At 40.1% G+C, this 13423-nt stretch overlaps 1 protein-coding gene across 1 annotated transcript in view; it reads left to right on the plus strand.

Moving 5' to 3' along the window:
• cftr (CF transmembrane conductance regulator) overlaps positions 1-13423 on the plus strand; it is a 113209-nt gene that overhangs the window by 96145 nt on the left and 3641 nt on the right. The window contains exons 23-25 of the mRNA XM_020525436.2: positions 6503-6658; positions 7842-7931; positions 13188-13360. Coding sequence (XP_020381025.1) covers positions 6503-6658; positions 7842-7931; positions 13188-13360 — 419 coding nt within the window. The remainder of the gene's footprint in view (positions 1-6502; positions 6659-7841; positions 7932-13187; positions 13361-13423) is intronic.

Raw genomic sequence — 13423 nt, forward strand, 5'->3', positions numbered from 1 at the left:
TGCCCATTCCTAATTGCCCAGAGGGCAGTTCAGAGTGAATCACATTGTTGTGTGTCTGAACTCACATGTAGGCCAGACCAGGTAAGGATGGCAATTTCCTTCCCCTAAAGGATATTTGTGAACCAGATGGGTTTTTCCCAACAATTGACAATGGATTCATGGTCATCATTAGACTCTTAATTTCAGGTATTTACTGAATTCAAATTCCACCATCTGCTGTGGCGGGCTTCAAACCCAGGTCCTCAGAACATTATCTGGGTCTCTGGATTAACAGTCCAGTGGTAATATCACTAGGCGATTGCCTCCCCTATTGGCCACAAATAACAGACCATCATTTACCAGCAGGGAATTTGAGTATTTCCTAAAGTCGAATGGTATTCGACATATAAGAACAGCTCCATACTATCCTTTATCCTTTAGAATATCCTTTTATCCTTTATTGTCATGTATATTCAATGTAAAATACATATGCACCATTCACAATAACTTAAAATAAAGTTAAAAAAAGATAATATCAAGAGAGTCCAACTTTTCCTTCTCCGCTGTTACAGCATGCTGCTGCCAGAGTCCTGCTCTGGGCTTCCCAGCCCACTACCATGCCTCCGAGAGCGTCCCCCTCCAGGCTTCCCAGCCCACTACCATGCCTCCAAGAGTGACCCACTTCAGGCTTCCCAGCCCACACCATGCCACTGCCAGGGGCCCACTCCAGGCGGAAGTGAGAGTCCAGCTCTAGGCTTCATTCAATGATCTGGTGGAAAGAGCAGTCCAAACTTTGAAGGCAGGCTTAAAGATATAGCCTACACCTTCACTTGATACCAAACTGTCCCAGTTCTTATTTGATTATAGGACTACTCCTCATGCCACAGCAGGGATAGCTCCAGTAGAGTCGCCAATGAGGAGAAGACTCCAGATCAGATTAAATCTGATCTTCCTGGACCTAGGGGGAGTCAGTGAAATGGCATCATGAATGCCAATGTCGGACACAAGACTCTGCTAAGTGAGAGAGACAGTTTACTTCAGGGGACGAAGTTTGGTGTAGGAACCACAAGAATGGCCCTGCATGGGTAAGAGGCATAGTCGACGTGAGGTCGGGTCCAGTGATGTATAAAGTTTGGGTAGGTGTGATGGTCCTGAACAAGCACATGGACCATATGAAAGCTGCAAATTCGCAAATGGTGCAGGAGCAATATGTGCCCGGCTCCTCGACAGCCTTTCCAACAGTTCTGGAGTCCAGGGGTTCTCCTGCTCCATCTGGTGTTGAAGACAAATCAGAATCTGAAATGGACATGGCGGATGTCACTGCATCTATCTGTTTGCTGCCTGAAGAAGAGCATGAATTTCCTCTGAGATACTCTGGGCACAAGAGACAAGCTACTGTGCATTTCACACTGCCCCTATTAGAGACAGAGTTGGAGGAACCTGTCCCCATGCTATAACACCCAAGGAGGAGCAACAAAAAATAAAGAATCAGCCTATGCCCTTGGCTCAGAGGGGGAGGGATGTAGTGATTATAATGAGGTCAGCCACGCGAACCTCAGAATATGAATTCCCTGATTGGGACTGTTAATCTGGTCCCATCAGGGAGCCCTGGCTGACAGATAAGAACAGGAGTGTCAGACATCCTACTCACTCTGAGAGCTGGCTCTAAGGAGGCTGGATCAGTGTCAAGGACTCTCCACATGTGAATAAAGGGTGACTTGGTAACAGGACACCGGCCTCTGGAGTTATTTCAGAAATTGTACAGCCCATTGTGTTTCTGCTTACTCTTTGAAAGAACAGTCATAATCAGTTGCACATCCTAGATTTTGTCTATAACCCTCAAATTTTTTGTATGCTCAAGCATTCTCCCTTTCAAAATTATTTATGGAATCAATTTGCATGACAAATTCAGGCCGAGCATCTTAGCTCATGACAGTGCTAAGTGAAAAAAAATCTCCCTAACTTCTCTCTAGTTCTTTTCCCAATGAAGTTTAATCTATTACCTTTCATTATTATCCTAATTCCCAAAGGAAATAAGTTTTCTTTATCTAGTTTATCACCTTTAATTGTATTGTAAACCTTAATTTAATCTCTTAACCTTCTTTATTCCCACAAGAAGACATGGTAATTGGAGCTCGGCGGGAATGTGTTGTGATCAGATCAGCAATGATCCATCTACAACATGCATTGCAGAAATTCAGTAGAACTTTCCAACCCAACATCAGTTCCAAATAGAAAGACAAGGACAGTAGATACATGGGAACTTCATCGCCCACAGGTTTCCCACAGCAATAGCCTGTTTTATGATGTTGATTGAAAGATAAATATTAAGCAGAACATTGGGGATAACTCTCTTTATCTGAAATAGTGCCATTCACTGTCAATGCATGGGAATATATCACCATTCCTCCAGTATTTTTGAGTCAAATTCCTGGAATTCCCTCTCTAAAAGCATTGTGTGTCTACTCATAACACATTGACTGTGGCGATTCAAGAAAGTAGCCCACTACCACCTTCTCAAGGGCAACTAGTGATGGGCAATAAATGCTGGCCAGCCAGCTACACCCACATCTCATGAGTGAATTAATTTTTAAAAGACGCAAAGTAGCACAAAGGTCTTCCTTCGCATCTATGTTTTTCAGAATCATGCTTTTTTTTGTAACGTCTTTCAACATTAGCCCTCTCAAAATATATCACTTTAAACTTCTCCATGTTCTCCTTCTGCCACGCTTCTTTCCATTTCATCAACTGGTATGTGACATCCTGAAGCCTAAAACTATCCACATCATTATGAGACCATAAGAAAAAGGAATAGGGCTAGATTATTTGGCATCTCAAGACTGCTCCACCATTCAATTGGATCATGGCTGATCTGACATTCTTCACTTCCACTTTCCTGTCTTTTCCCCATAACCCTTGATTCCCCTACTGATCAAGAATCTACCTATCTCAGCCTTAAATATACAAAAGAACTCTGCTCCCACAGCTCTCAGTAGTAGGGAATTCCAATGATTCACAACAGTCTGAGAGAAGAAATTCCTCCTCAACTCAGTCTTAAACTGACGGTCCTTAATTCTGAGACTATGCCCTCTGGTCCTAGACTCACCTATGAGACGAAACATCTTTTTAGCATTCACCTTGTCAAGCTCCTTAAGAATTCTGTATGTTTCAATGAGGTCACCTCTCATTCTTCCTAATTCCAATGAGTGGAGTCCCAGTCTGTTTAACCTTTGTTTGTAAAACAATCTCTCTATTCTGGGGATCATCGCAGTGAACTTTTTTTGAATTGCCTCCAATGAAATGATATCTTTCCTTAAATAAGGGGACCAAAACAACTCTCATTACTCAAAAGAGATAGTAGGAACTGCCGATGCTGGAGTCTGAGATAACAAGGTGTGGAGCTGGAGGAACACAGCAGGCCAGGCAGCATCAGAGGAGCAGGAAAGCTGACGTTTCAGGTCTGGACACTTCTTCAGAAATCAGGGAGGGGAAGGGGTCTCTGAAATAAATAGAGAGATGGGGGGACGATGATAGAAGGTGGATAGTGGAGCAGATAGGTGGGAGAGAGAAGACAGGCAGGTCAAGGAGGCAGGGATGAAGCTGGTAAGGGTGAGTGTAGGGAGGAAGTTGGGATGGGGGTTGGTCAGTGAGGTGGGAGGAGCGGATAGGTGGGAGAGAAGACGGACAGGTCAAGGAGGCGGGCATGAGAGGGGGTGCTGGTCTTGGGTCACCCGGAAACTGGAGGAACAGAACCTCATATTCCGCCTTGGAACCCTACAACCCAATGGTCTCAATGTGGACTTTACTAGCTTCAAAATCTCCCCACCCCTGACCTCATCCCAAGACCTGCTCTGACAACCTGCCTTTCCTCCTATTTTTGTGTCATCTGCAAACTTGGTGACAGTACATTTGCTTCTTTCCTCCAAATCATTAATATACATTGCAAACAGTTCAGTCCCAGCTCTGGTCCCTGTTGAATCCCACTGTCACAGGTTGTCGTCCTGATAAAGAACCCATTTCCTGCCCATTAGCCAATTCTCTATCCATGCCAATATACTACCTCCAACAACTTGGGCTCTTACTTTATGACTTGACCTTTTAGGAGGTACCTTGTCCAATGCCTTCTGGATGTTCAAATACAACACATCTACTGGTTCCCCTCTATCCACTCTGATGGAGTCTTCCTCGAAGAACTCTCATAACTTAGTCACACATGACTTTCCTGTCATGAAGCCTTGCTTAATTAGATTATGATTTTCCAAATGTTCTGCTATTACTTCCTATGCAATTGATTTTAATACTTTTCCAAAAATAGATATTAGGCAAATTGACCTACAATTGCCTACTTTTTGCCTCCCTCCCTTTTTGAATAGAGTTGTCACATTAGCAGTTTTCCAATCATCTAGTTGTTCTCCAGAATCCAAGGATTTTTGCAAAATTATAACCAATGCATCCATTATTTCGGTAGCTACTTCATTTAGGATCCTAGGATGTAAGCCATCAAGGTCATGGAACATATCTGCTTTAGTCCAATTAGTTACTTTACTGCATTTTATATAATCTGCAAAATTTATAATGTATACAATTGGGTCTATATTCTTCACAAAAATTGCAATGTGTAATCAATTCAAAATTAATCGTTTAGAACATTACTCTAAATTTCTTCCCAACCTGAAAAATATCCATTACTCCTCAATGTCCTTTTTTTCCTGTCACTGAATCAGTTATTTTCTAGGTCATTGGTTGTTTTATGTCTCACAGGTAAATACGTCAGTATATCTTTAAGAGACATGCTCTGATATCTTCACTGAATCATACCATGTGACCTGAGGGAATAAGTGTCCCATTCTCCATTTTACCTCAGATTATTTGAAGCGCGAAACTACTGAAAGTGTACATCTCTGTTGTAACCTAATAGTTTAATACTAGCCCAACCATGTACATACCTGAAGAATGTAATATTGATACATAATAAGCTGTAAGAAATGTCTGTTGAATTCTTTAATACCACAATATCCGCTTATGTACATTATCCAATTGGAGGCAAACTCGCAACCATTCCATGTTCATTTCAGCGGCTTTCATTTTGTGATAATTTTTGTGTCTTAGTTGTGGTTCAATTCAGTTCAGTTCAGCTTGTCTCTGAAGTTATGTGTTCAATTTTTAGCCCAGAGATTTAAACACCAAAATCTAGGCAGATGCTCTAATACTGTGCTAGGGGAATATTGCACCTTTGAACATGCCATCTTTCAGATGAGATGTTAAACAGAGATCCTTTCTGCCCTCTAAGCTTGACATAAAAATCCTCTGGCACTATTTCAAAAAAGAGGAGGGGAGTTATTCCCAATGTTCTGCTTAATATTTATTTTTCAAACAACATCATAAACCAGGCTATGTGATAATCATCAGATTGCTGTAGAAAATTACACTAATTGCCACCATGTTTAATGTATTACTACAGTGATTACACTACTTTATTGGCTATAAGCTACTTTCAAACATTTTGAGTTGGGGGAAAGCACTATATAAATGCAAGTTGATCATTTTTAAGTAAGATTCTGTATGGAACTTTATTGACTACCTTACAGAAGTTCATATATACATTTACTGCATCACCTGTTCAACCTCATCTGTTGCCTCATCAAAGAATTCAGTCAAGTTCATATTTGTTGGCTATTCTTGACTGAATGAATTGACTTTCTGAATTAAAGCTCCTTTGCCTTATATAAGATAACAAAGTGTAGAGCTGGATGAACACAGCAGGCCAAGCAGCATCAGAGGAGCAGGAAAGTTGATGTTTTGGGTCTAGACCCTTCTTCAGAAAATGGCTTTGCCTTATATAATGCTTTTAAACAACTTAATTTCCACTGATGTTAGGTTGCCTGGCCTGTAGTTTCTTAGTTTATTCCTCTCCCATTTCTTGATAAACTGTGTAACATGAGCAATCCTCCCTTCTTCCTGCGGCAAATCTGGATTGAGAACTATGCCTCTGTTATTTTTACATATGTTTCTTTCTGTGACCTAGGATGCATTCAATCTGGAACAGGTTACTTATCAGCTTTTAATATACTAATTTTTTTGTACATCTCCTGTTCTGTGCAATACAAGACCAAAGCTATTCTGAAACAGGTTAAGGCCAATAGAGTTCTTTAGGGTTCTTTAGTAGTTTAAACCTTTTTCAACATACAAATTGCAAAATAACAGATGAAAGATTTGAGATCCAGCATTCAAATTATTCAGCCGTTTCAGACAAATTCGGAGTAAATAGAAATAAATTTATGTTAATATAAAATTTAGTGTTATCTGAAAGTAAAAATGTCCCAAGTGTTCCTTACAGCATTTATAATGATAGTTGTTTCATGAATCGCATCTGAAATATAGGAAACTGCTACAAGTGATTTGCTTTGTAACAAATTTGGTTTTGTTGCTGTTATATCATCCCTACCACTTTCAATGGATTCAGCCCAATTACTGTGTTACTTTAGTTGGTTTACTAAGCACTGTACTCTGAATATAACAACAGGTTGGATTGTTGGGACGAACAGGTGCTGGAAAAAGCACATTACTTTCTGCTCTTTTGCGTCTCTTGTCTACTGAAGGGGAAATTCAGATTGATGGGATATCCTGGAATTCAGTCTCTTTGCAAAAATGGAGAAAAGCATTTGGCGTCATTCCACAGGTAATATATTCTAAAGTGCCAACAGTTACAAAGTTGAGTTTTTCTGAATAGAAGCCATGTCAGTGACAGCCCCTTCTTGATTTTCTTTGATTTAAACAAGTGCAATGATATTGGATGTTTTGGCATCATTTACACTAGACTGACAATAACAATTAAAATCCAAGTTAGAAGCAATTTTTGTATTTGAGGAAAAATATTGAATTATTTTCCTTACATATTTGGAAATTTGGAAGTTTCATTGACTTCCAGTGCATGTAAATTTGGTAGACCCAGAAGTTATAGAACAATGTTAGCATTTGTGCATGAGTAAAGGTCATGTTTTGCTTTGATCAGGCCGGCATTGGCCACTCAAGCTTGGAACTGTAGAGACTTTCCAAAGGGTCTAGGATGCAGGTGACCTTATAGGTCAATAAGGTGAGCAATGATTCAGTGTATTTTTGACGCAAGGAATGCATAAGTAATGGCTGGAGGCACGTTCCGCTTCCCCATGCCCCTGCTCTCCCCAACTACTCTCGTGGTCCTCCTGCTTCCTGGTCCCCTGCCTTCGCACCCACTCCATGTACCTACTCATTTATTCACCATCTCCATCCTCCTGCTCCCCCTAGTGCTCCTGCTTCGGGCTCTTCCCATGCACATCCATCCTGTCACTTCCATTCCCATGCACTTACTTTCCACTTGCTTCCTCAGTGCTTTCTCCTGACTGTGATCTCACCATGCTGCAGTTCAATCTGCATGTCTTTTTTTACTCCTCTGGGGTCCTACTCTTCTGTATTCCTACCTTCTCTGTACTGCTGTCAAAAATAGACAGACTCTGCAGTGAGAAGTAGGCACACCCATTTCATCAATATCTGTAAGTGAAATTTTGATTTATTGAAAGAATTATTAAGATACCTTTTATGTATAGCACTTTTATAAAATGAGTATTGTGCAGTACTACAACCTAAATGGGAGGGGGTGGAGGGGGGATGCTGTGATTGCCAGCCCATTTGAAAAAAGGTTCCTTCAACCAAAAAAATGTTTGCAAACCACTGGCTTAAACAATGGAGAATGGATCGAAAGGCCTTCTGTTTCTCCTAACTTCTCATCCTATGTTGATATATTGATAAAGATGTCTATCAGGACAGTAATAAACTTGTACAAAATCCCTCAGAAAACAACTGTAATTCAATATTCCGCCTTACAGAAAGTCTTTGTGTTCTCTGGAACCTTCCGGAAGAACTTGGATCCTTATGAACAGTGGAGTGATGAGGAAATCTGGAAAGCCACTGAAGAGGTAAACCATACATCGCTTTCTTGGATGTTAGTAATAAATACAGTGCATCATTCATTATCCTGGATGAACTGAAATAACTGTGATACCAGATTTCATAATAAATAATTGTAATTTAAATGATTTGTCTCAAGTTATAAATAATACACTTTCTCTAACGATAAAAATGACTATTGTATTGAAAATAACACTGCAAAGCTCCAGCAGGATTACTTTGCACTCAGTTTATATATGTTGTGTCTGCATTGAGCAAACTGCCTTCTATTTTTATCAAGTGAGTGAATTCAAACTATCTGCTGTCAATTAATTTCTTCTCAGATGAACAACAGCAATGTTAGAGTTGTTAATGCAGCACTAATTGTTTGTTTCATCAGGTAACTTTCTTTAAAAATGTCGTTCCACTTTCTCTCAATTTTTGCCTGAAGCTATTGACTCTTTGCTGACTCACTATTCCCTGGATACTTACAATTCATTCAAATGACCAATATTCACCTTTGACCTTCGATAAGCCAACTTCCAAACATTTTTCCAACTTTAGGGAATCATAGACAAATAGAGTGTTTATGGAACAGAAAGAGGCCATTTGGTCTACCATGTCCTTACCAGTTTTTGCTTATCCAATTTCCTTTCGAATGCTATAATTAAGTCTATTTCAATCACACTATCAAGCAGGGTGCATATCAGATCCTGATGACTGGCTGTGTAGCATACTTTCTTCTGGTGTCACTATTGGTTCTAGTCACCTTAAATTGATGGCTTATGGTTCTTGGCACTTCCACCAATGGGAACATATATGTGTCATGTGTGGATTCTTTCAAGCCTAAAGTGACCTACCATGGATTAACATTTCCACCTTTCTGATCCAGCTAGAGGAGTCCTGTTGAGTAAACAATATCTGATTATTTTATAAGTTAAATTTATTACATTACACTAACTATTGATGTTACATAAATATGATAAATATTTACAGGGCATACTAGCCTCAGGTTTGTCTCCTATTAGCTAACTCTCTAGCCTGACCAAGTCCCCATTATATCATTACAGTGAGTGGTGCGTACTGCACTCAAACAAGCATTTTGTTTTCAGACCCATCTACAACAATATAAACACATGAATTAGGAACAGGAGTAGGTCATTCGACCCATCTAGCCGATCCACCATTCAACAACACTATGGCTGATCTAATTGCAGCCTCAACTCCACATTCTTGCCAACGTCAGTCTTAAAAGTATTTGATGATCGTGCCTTGATTGCTGTCAAGGGAAGAGTGTTCCAAAGACTTGTGATCTCTGCGAGAAAAAGAAATCCTCCTCATCTCCATCTGAAATGGGAGACCCTTATTTTTAAACTCCGTTCCCTCACAATCTCTCCCACAAGGGGAAGCATCCTTTCAGCATCCAGTCTGTCAAACCCCTCGGGGTGCATGTCATTTTTGGATGAGGAAGCTCTAACGAGTGAAGTATCAAAGGAATTGGTGCTGGGTCTGCAGCTAATTAAAATCTATATAATGATTTGGTTGATGGGATCAAAAGTATGGTAGTTAAATTTTCTAATGACAACAGGATAGGTAAGAAGTTAGGTGGTCAAGAGGAAGTAGCAAGTATGTAAAGTGATATAGACCAGTTAAGTGGGTGGGCAAAAATTTGGCACATGGAGTGTGACTTGATTCATGTAAACTTATCCATTTTTCAAGAAGACGACAAAAGCATTATACTTTTTAAATGGAGAGGTAGTGCAGAACTCAATGTTACAGAACGATTTGGTGTCCTGGTGAATGAATCACATGAAGTTAATATGAAAGTACAGCAAGTGATTCAGAAGGCAAATGGAATGTTGTTTGTTGTAAGGTGAATAGAATAAATAAGTAGAGAAATTTTATTACAGTTGTGCAGGGTATTGGAGAGACCACATCTAGAGTACTTGTGTCTGGTTTTGGCTTCCTTTTTTGAAAAAGAAATATAATTACTCAGAATATAATTACTCCAGCACATGGACTGCAAGAAGGCAGCTTATCACACCTTCTCAAGAATAACTAGGAATGGGCAATAAATGTTGGCCTGGCCAATAATGCCCACATTCTACAAGTGAATACAAAAAAGAAGCAGTTTAGAGAAGGTTCACCCAACTCATTCCTTGTATGAAGGGCCTATGTTATAAAGAGAGGTTAAATAGGTTTGAAATAGTTATACTCTCAGTAGCTTAGAAGAATGAGAGATGATCTTACTAAAACATATTGAGGGGTCTGGATAGATTGGTTACCTGGAGGATATTTCCTCTTGTAGAGGAGACTAAAGCTGGAAGACATGTGTTAATAATAAGTGTTCACTGTTTTATGACAGAGATCAAGGGAAATTTTTAGATTGTGTTGTTCCAGTTGGCATTTATTTCCTAAGAAATAATGATGTTTCAGTCTTCAAATTTATTTGTGGCTGAGTTAGACAGATTTTTGATAGAAAAGGGAGTCAAAGGTTATGGCGTGCAGACAGGAAGGTGGAGCTGAGAAGCCATAACACAATTAACCACAGTCTTATTGAAGCAGGTTTACAGTCCCAAAGGGGCTATTCCTCCTCTTAAATCCTAGCTCCCTATTTTTCAATAAGATCACCTTTCATTCTTCTAAGCTACAAAGTGGATAAAATCCAATGTATACAGGCCTAGCTTGTCCAAGATTTCCTCATAATATAATCCTTCCCCTCCTCAGTGTTAGTCATCTGTACCTTCTTCGTATTTACATCCTTTCTTAAATAAGGAAATCTAAATTATAGACAGCACTCCAAATGTGGTCTCACTGTTGCTCTACACAACTGTGACAAAACTACCTACTTTTATATTTGATTCCTTCAGTAATAAAACATTTTCATTTACTGTGCCTAGATCCCTCATAATTTTGAACACTTCTATCAAATCTCCTTTCAACCTTTTCTCTAAAAAGAGCAAGGCCAACTTATGCAATCCATCCATGTAATTTAAGGTCTGTATCTCTGGAACCATCCTCATTAGGTTTTGTCAGCACCCTCTCTAAAGAATCACAGATTCGCTGAAGTGTTATGGCACAGAAGGAGGCCATTCAGTGCACATTGTGTCTGCATCAGCTCTCATCATGACTTAGTGTCATTCTCCTACCTTTTTCCGATTTCCTTGCACGTTGTTTCTGTTTAAGTAATCATCCAATACCCTCTTGAATGCCTCCATTTACCCTGCCTACAACACATTTCCAGGAAGTGCATTCCATACCCTAAATACCTACTGTCTGAAAAAGATTTTTCTCACTTCACATTTGCTTCTTTTGCAATTTACTTTAAATCTGTGCCTTCTCATTCGTGATACTTTTAGGAGGAGGAACAGTTTCTCCCTATCTACTCTATTCAGCCCCTTCATGGTTTGAAATCTCTATCAGCTCTCCTCTTACCTTTCTTCTGTCTCAGGACAACAGTCTTAACCTCTCCAATCTACTGTATTAAGTGATGCGTGTCATCCCTGGAACCATTATTCTCTTCTACTCTCCAATACATTCACATCTTTCCGATAATGTGACACCCAGAACTAGGCACAATACTCCAGCTGAGGTCTAACAAGTGTCTTATACAAGTTCAGCATCACTTCCTTACTCTTATACTCTGTCCCTATTAATAAATTGAAGGGTACTGTCTGCTATATTAACTGCTCCCTCCACCTAATCTGCCACTTCAATGATCAATGCACATGTACATTCAGGTCCCTCTTCTCCTGCATCCCCTTTAGAATTGTACCCCTTATTTTTTATTGCCTGTCCATGTTCTTCCTACCAAAATGCATCACCTCACATTTATCTGCATTGAATTTCATCTGCCATCTATCTGCCCACTTCACCAACTTGTCATTGTCCTTTTGGAGTTCCACACTGTACTTGTCGAAAGTTTCCCAAGTTTTGTATCATCCAAAGATTTTGAAATTGTTCCATGCGCATCAAGATCAGGATCATCAACATAGCCATAGAATCCATATAATTCCTACAGTGTGGAAACAGGCCATTCAGCCCAACAAGTCCACACCAACTCTGCAAGGAGCATCACATCCAGACTCACCCCATACCGTATTCCTGTAACCCTGCATTTGCCACGGTTAATCCACCTAACTTACACATCCCTGGACACTATGGACAATTTAGCATGGCCAATCCATCTAATCTGCATATTTTGGACTGTGGGAGGAAACCAGAGCACCCAATGGAAACCCATGCAGACATGGGGAGAATGTGCAAACTCCACATAGACAGTCGCCCAAGGCTGGAATCGAACCCAGGTCCCTGGCACTGTGAGGCAGGAAAAAGAATATATCAGGAAAGGAATCCTTCTCATCCTTCCTAAAGTGCAGGAATCACAAAATCTGGATGCAAGATACCCTTGAGGCTTAACTTTATACAGGCTAATTATAGGTAAGGTTGACCCTGTCCTCATCTGATATCTACACAAGCATTTACAGCAAAGTTGTTAAACAATGATAATTAATAGGAACCATGACTTATTCTTCTCTCTGATCCAGGCATTTTGAAGCCATGCCTGTAGCAGTCCTAACTGGGAGGAAGTAATTCAACCTAAGAATGTAGGAACAAGAAGCAAGAATAGACCATTTAGCCCTTTGGGCCTGCCTTACCATTCAGTATATGATTATGCTTGATCTTCTACCACAACTCTACTTTCAGTCCTCTTCCCAACGTTCTTGATTCTTTGAGAAATCAGCCAGGAACTTGATGTTCTGACCCCATGTCACATCAGTTGTTACTGGCTTTCACTAGAGCTGCTTCTGCCAACTTCTGATACCAAGTGATGACATCAGCCCTCATGTCCCTCTCAGGAGGGCTACCACGCACTGCTCAAAAGACTAAGCCTCTCAACAACAGCAAAAAAACTCTGTGCCACAGATTGAATTGCTTCCAGCAAGGATTCCATCTCATTTTATCGATCTCCATCACATCTGTTCTGATGAAACTGTCTTTTCTCAGTGTTGGAAATATTTGCAATTTGTATTCCCTCGAGCTACAGAGGCTGCTTCTTTGATTCTATTGCAGGGCTGAGATAAATTCTCGAACTGTGGGAGAGTTGAGTGTTCCAGGTGTAACAGCAGGAAAGAGAAGTTGACACTACAATCAGTTCAGTCATGACCTTATTGAATGGTGGAGCAGGCCTAAGCGGTTGTTTAGCTTACTTTTGCTCCTAATTCTGATGTCCTTTTGATTAAGTTCTGCACATTGTTTTACTGATGCCAATTATATTACTACAGGTGGGCTTGAAATCAATGATCGAGCAATTTCCAGATAATCTTAATTTTGTTTTGGTGGATGGTGGTTATATCCTCAGCAATGGTCATAAACAGCTCATGTGTTTGGCTCGATCGATTCTCAGCAAGGCTAAAATCCTACTTCTGGATGAACCTACTGCTCATCTGGACCCTGTGTAAGTTTGATCTACAAAGTAGGAATAGATTGATACAACAGTGACTAGAAAAACCGAAAGAAC

The sequence above is a fragment of the Rhincodon typus genome, chromosome 18, assembly GCF_021869965.1.
Source record: "Rhincodon typus isolate 14 chromosome 18, sRhiTyp1.1, whole genome shotgun sequence".
Lineage (NCBI taxonomy): Eukaryota > Metazoa > Chordata > Chondrichthyes > Orectolobiformes > Rhincodontidae > Rhincodon > Rhincodon typus.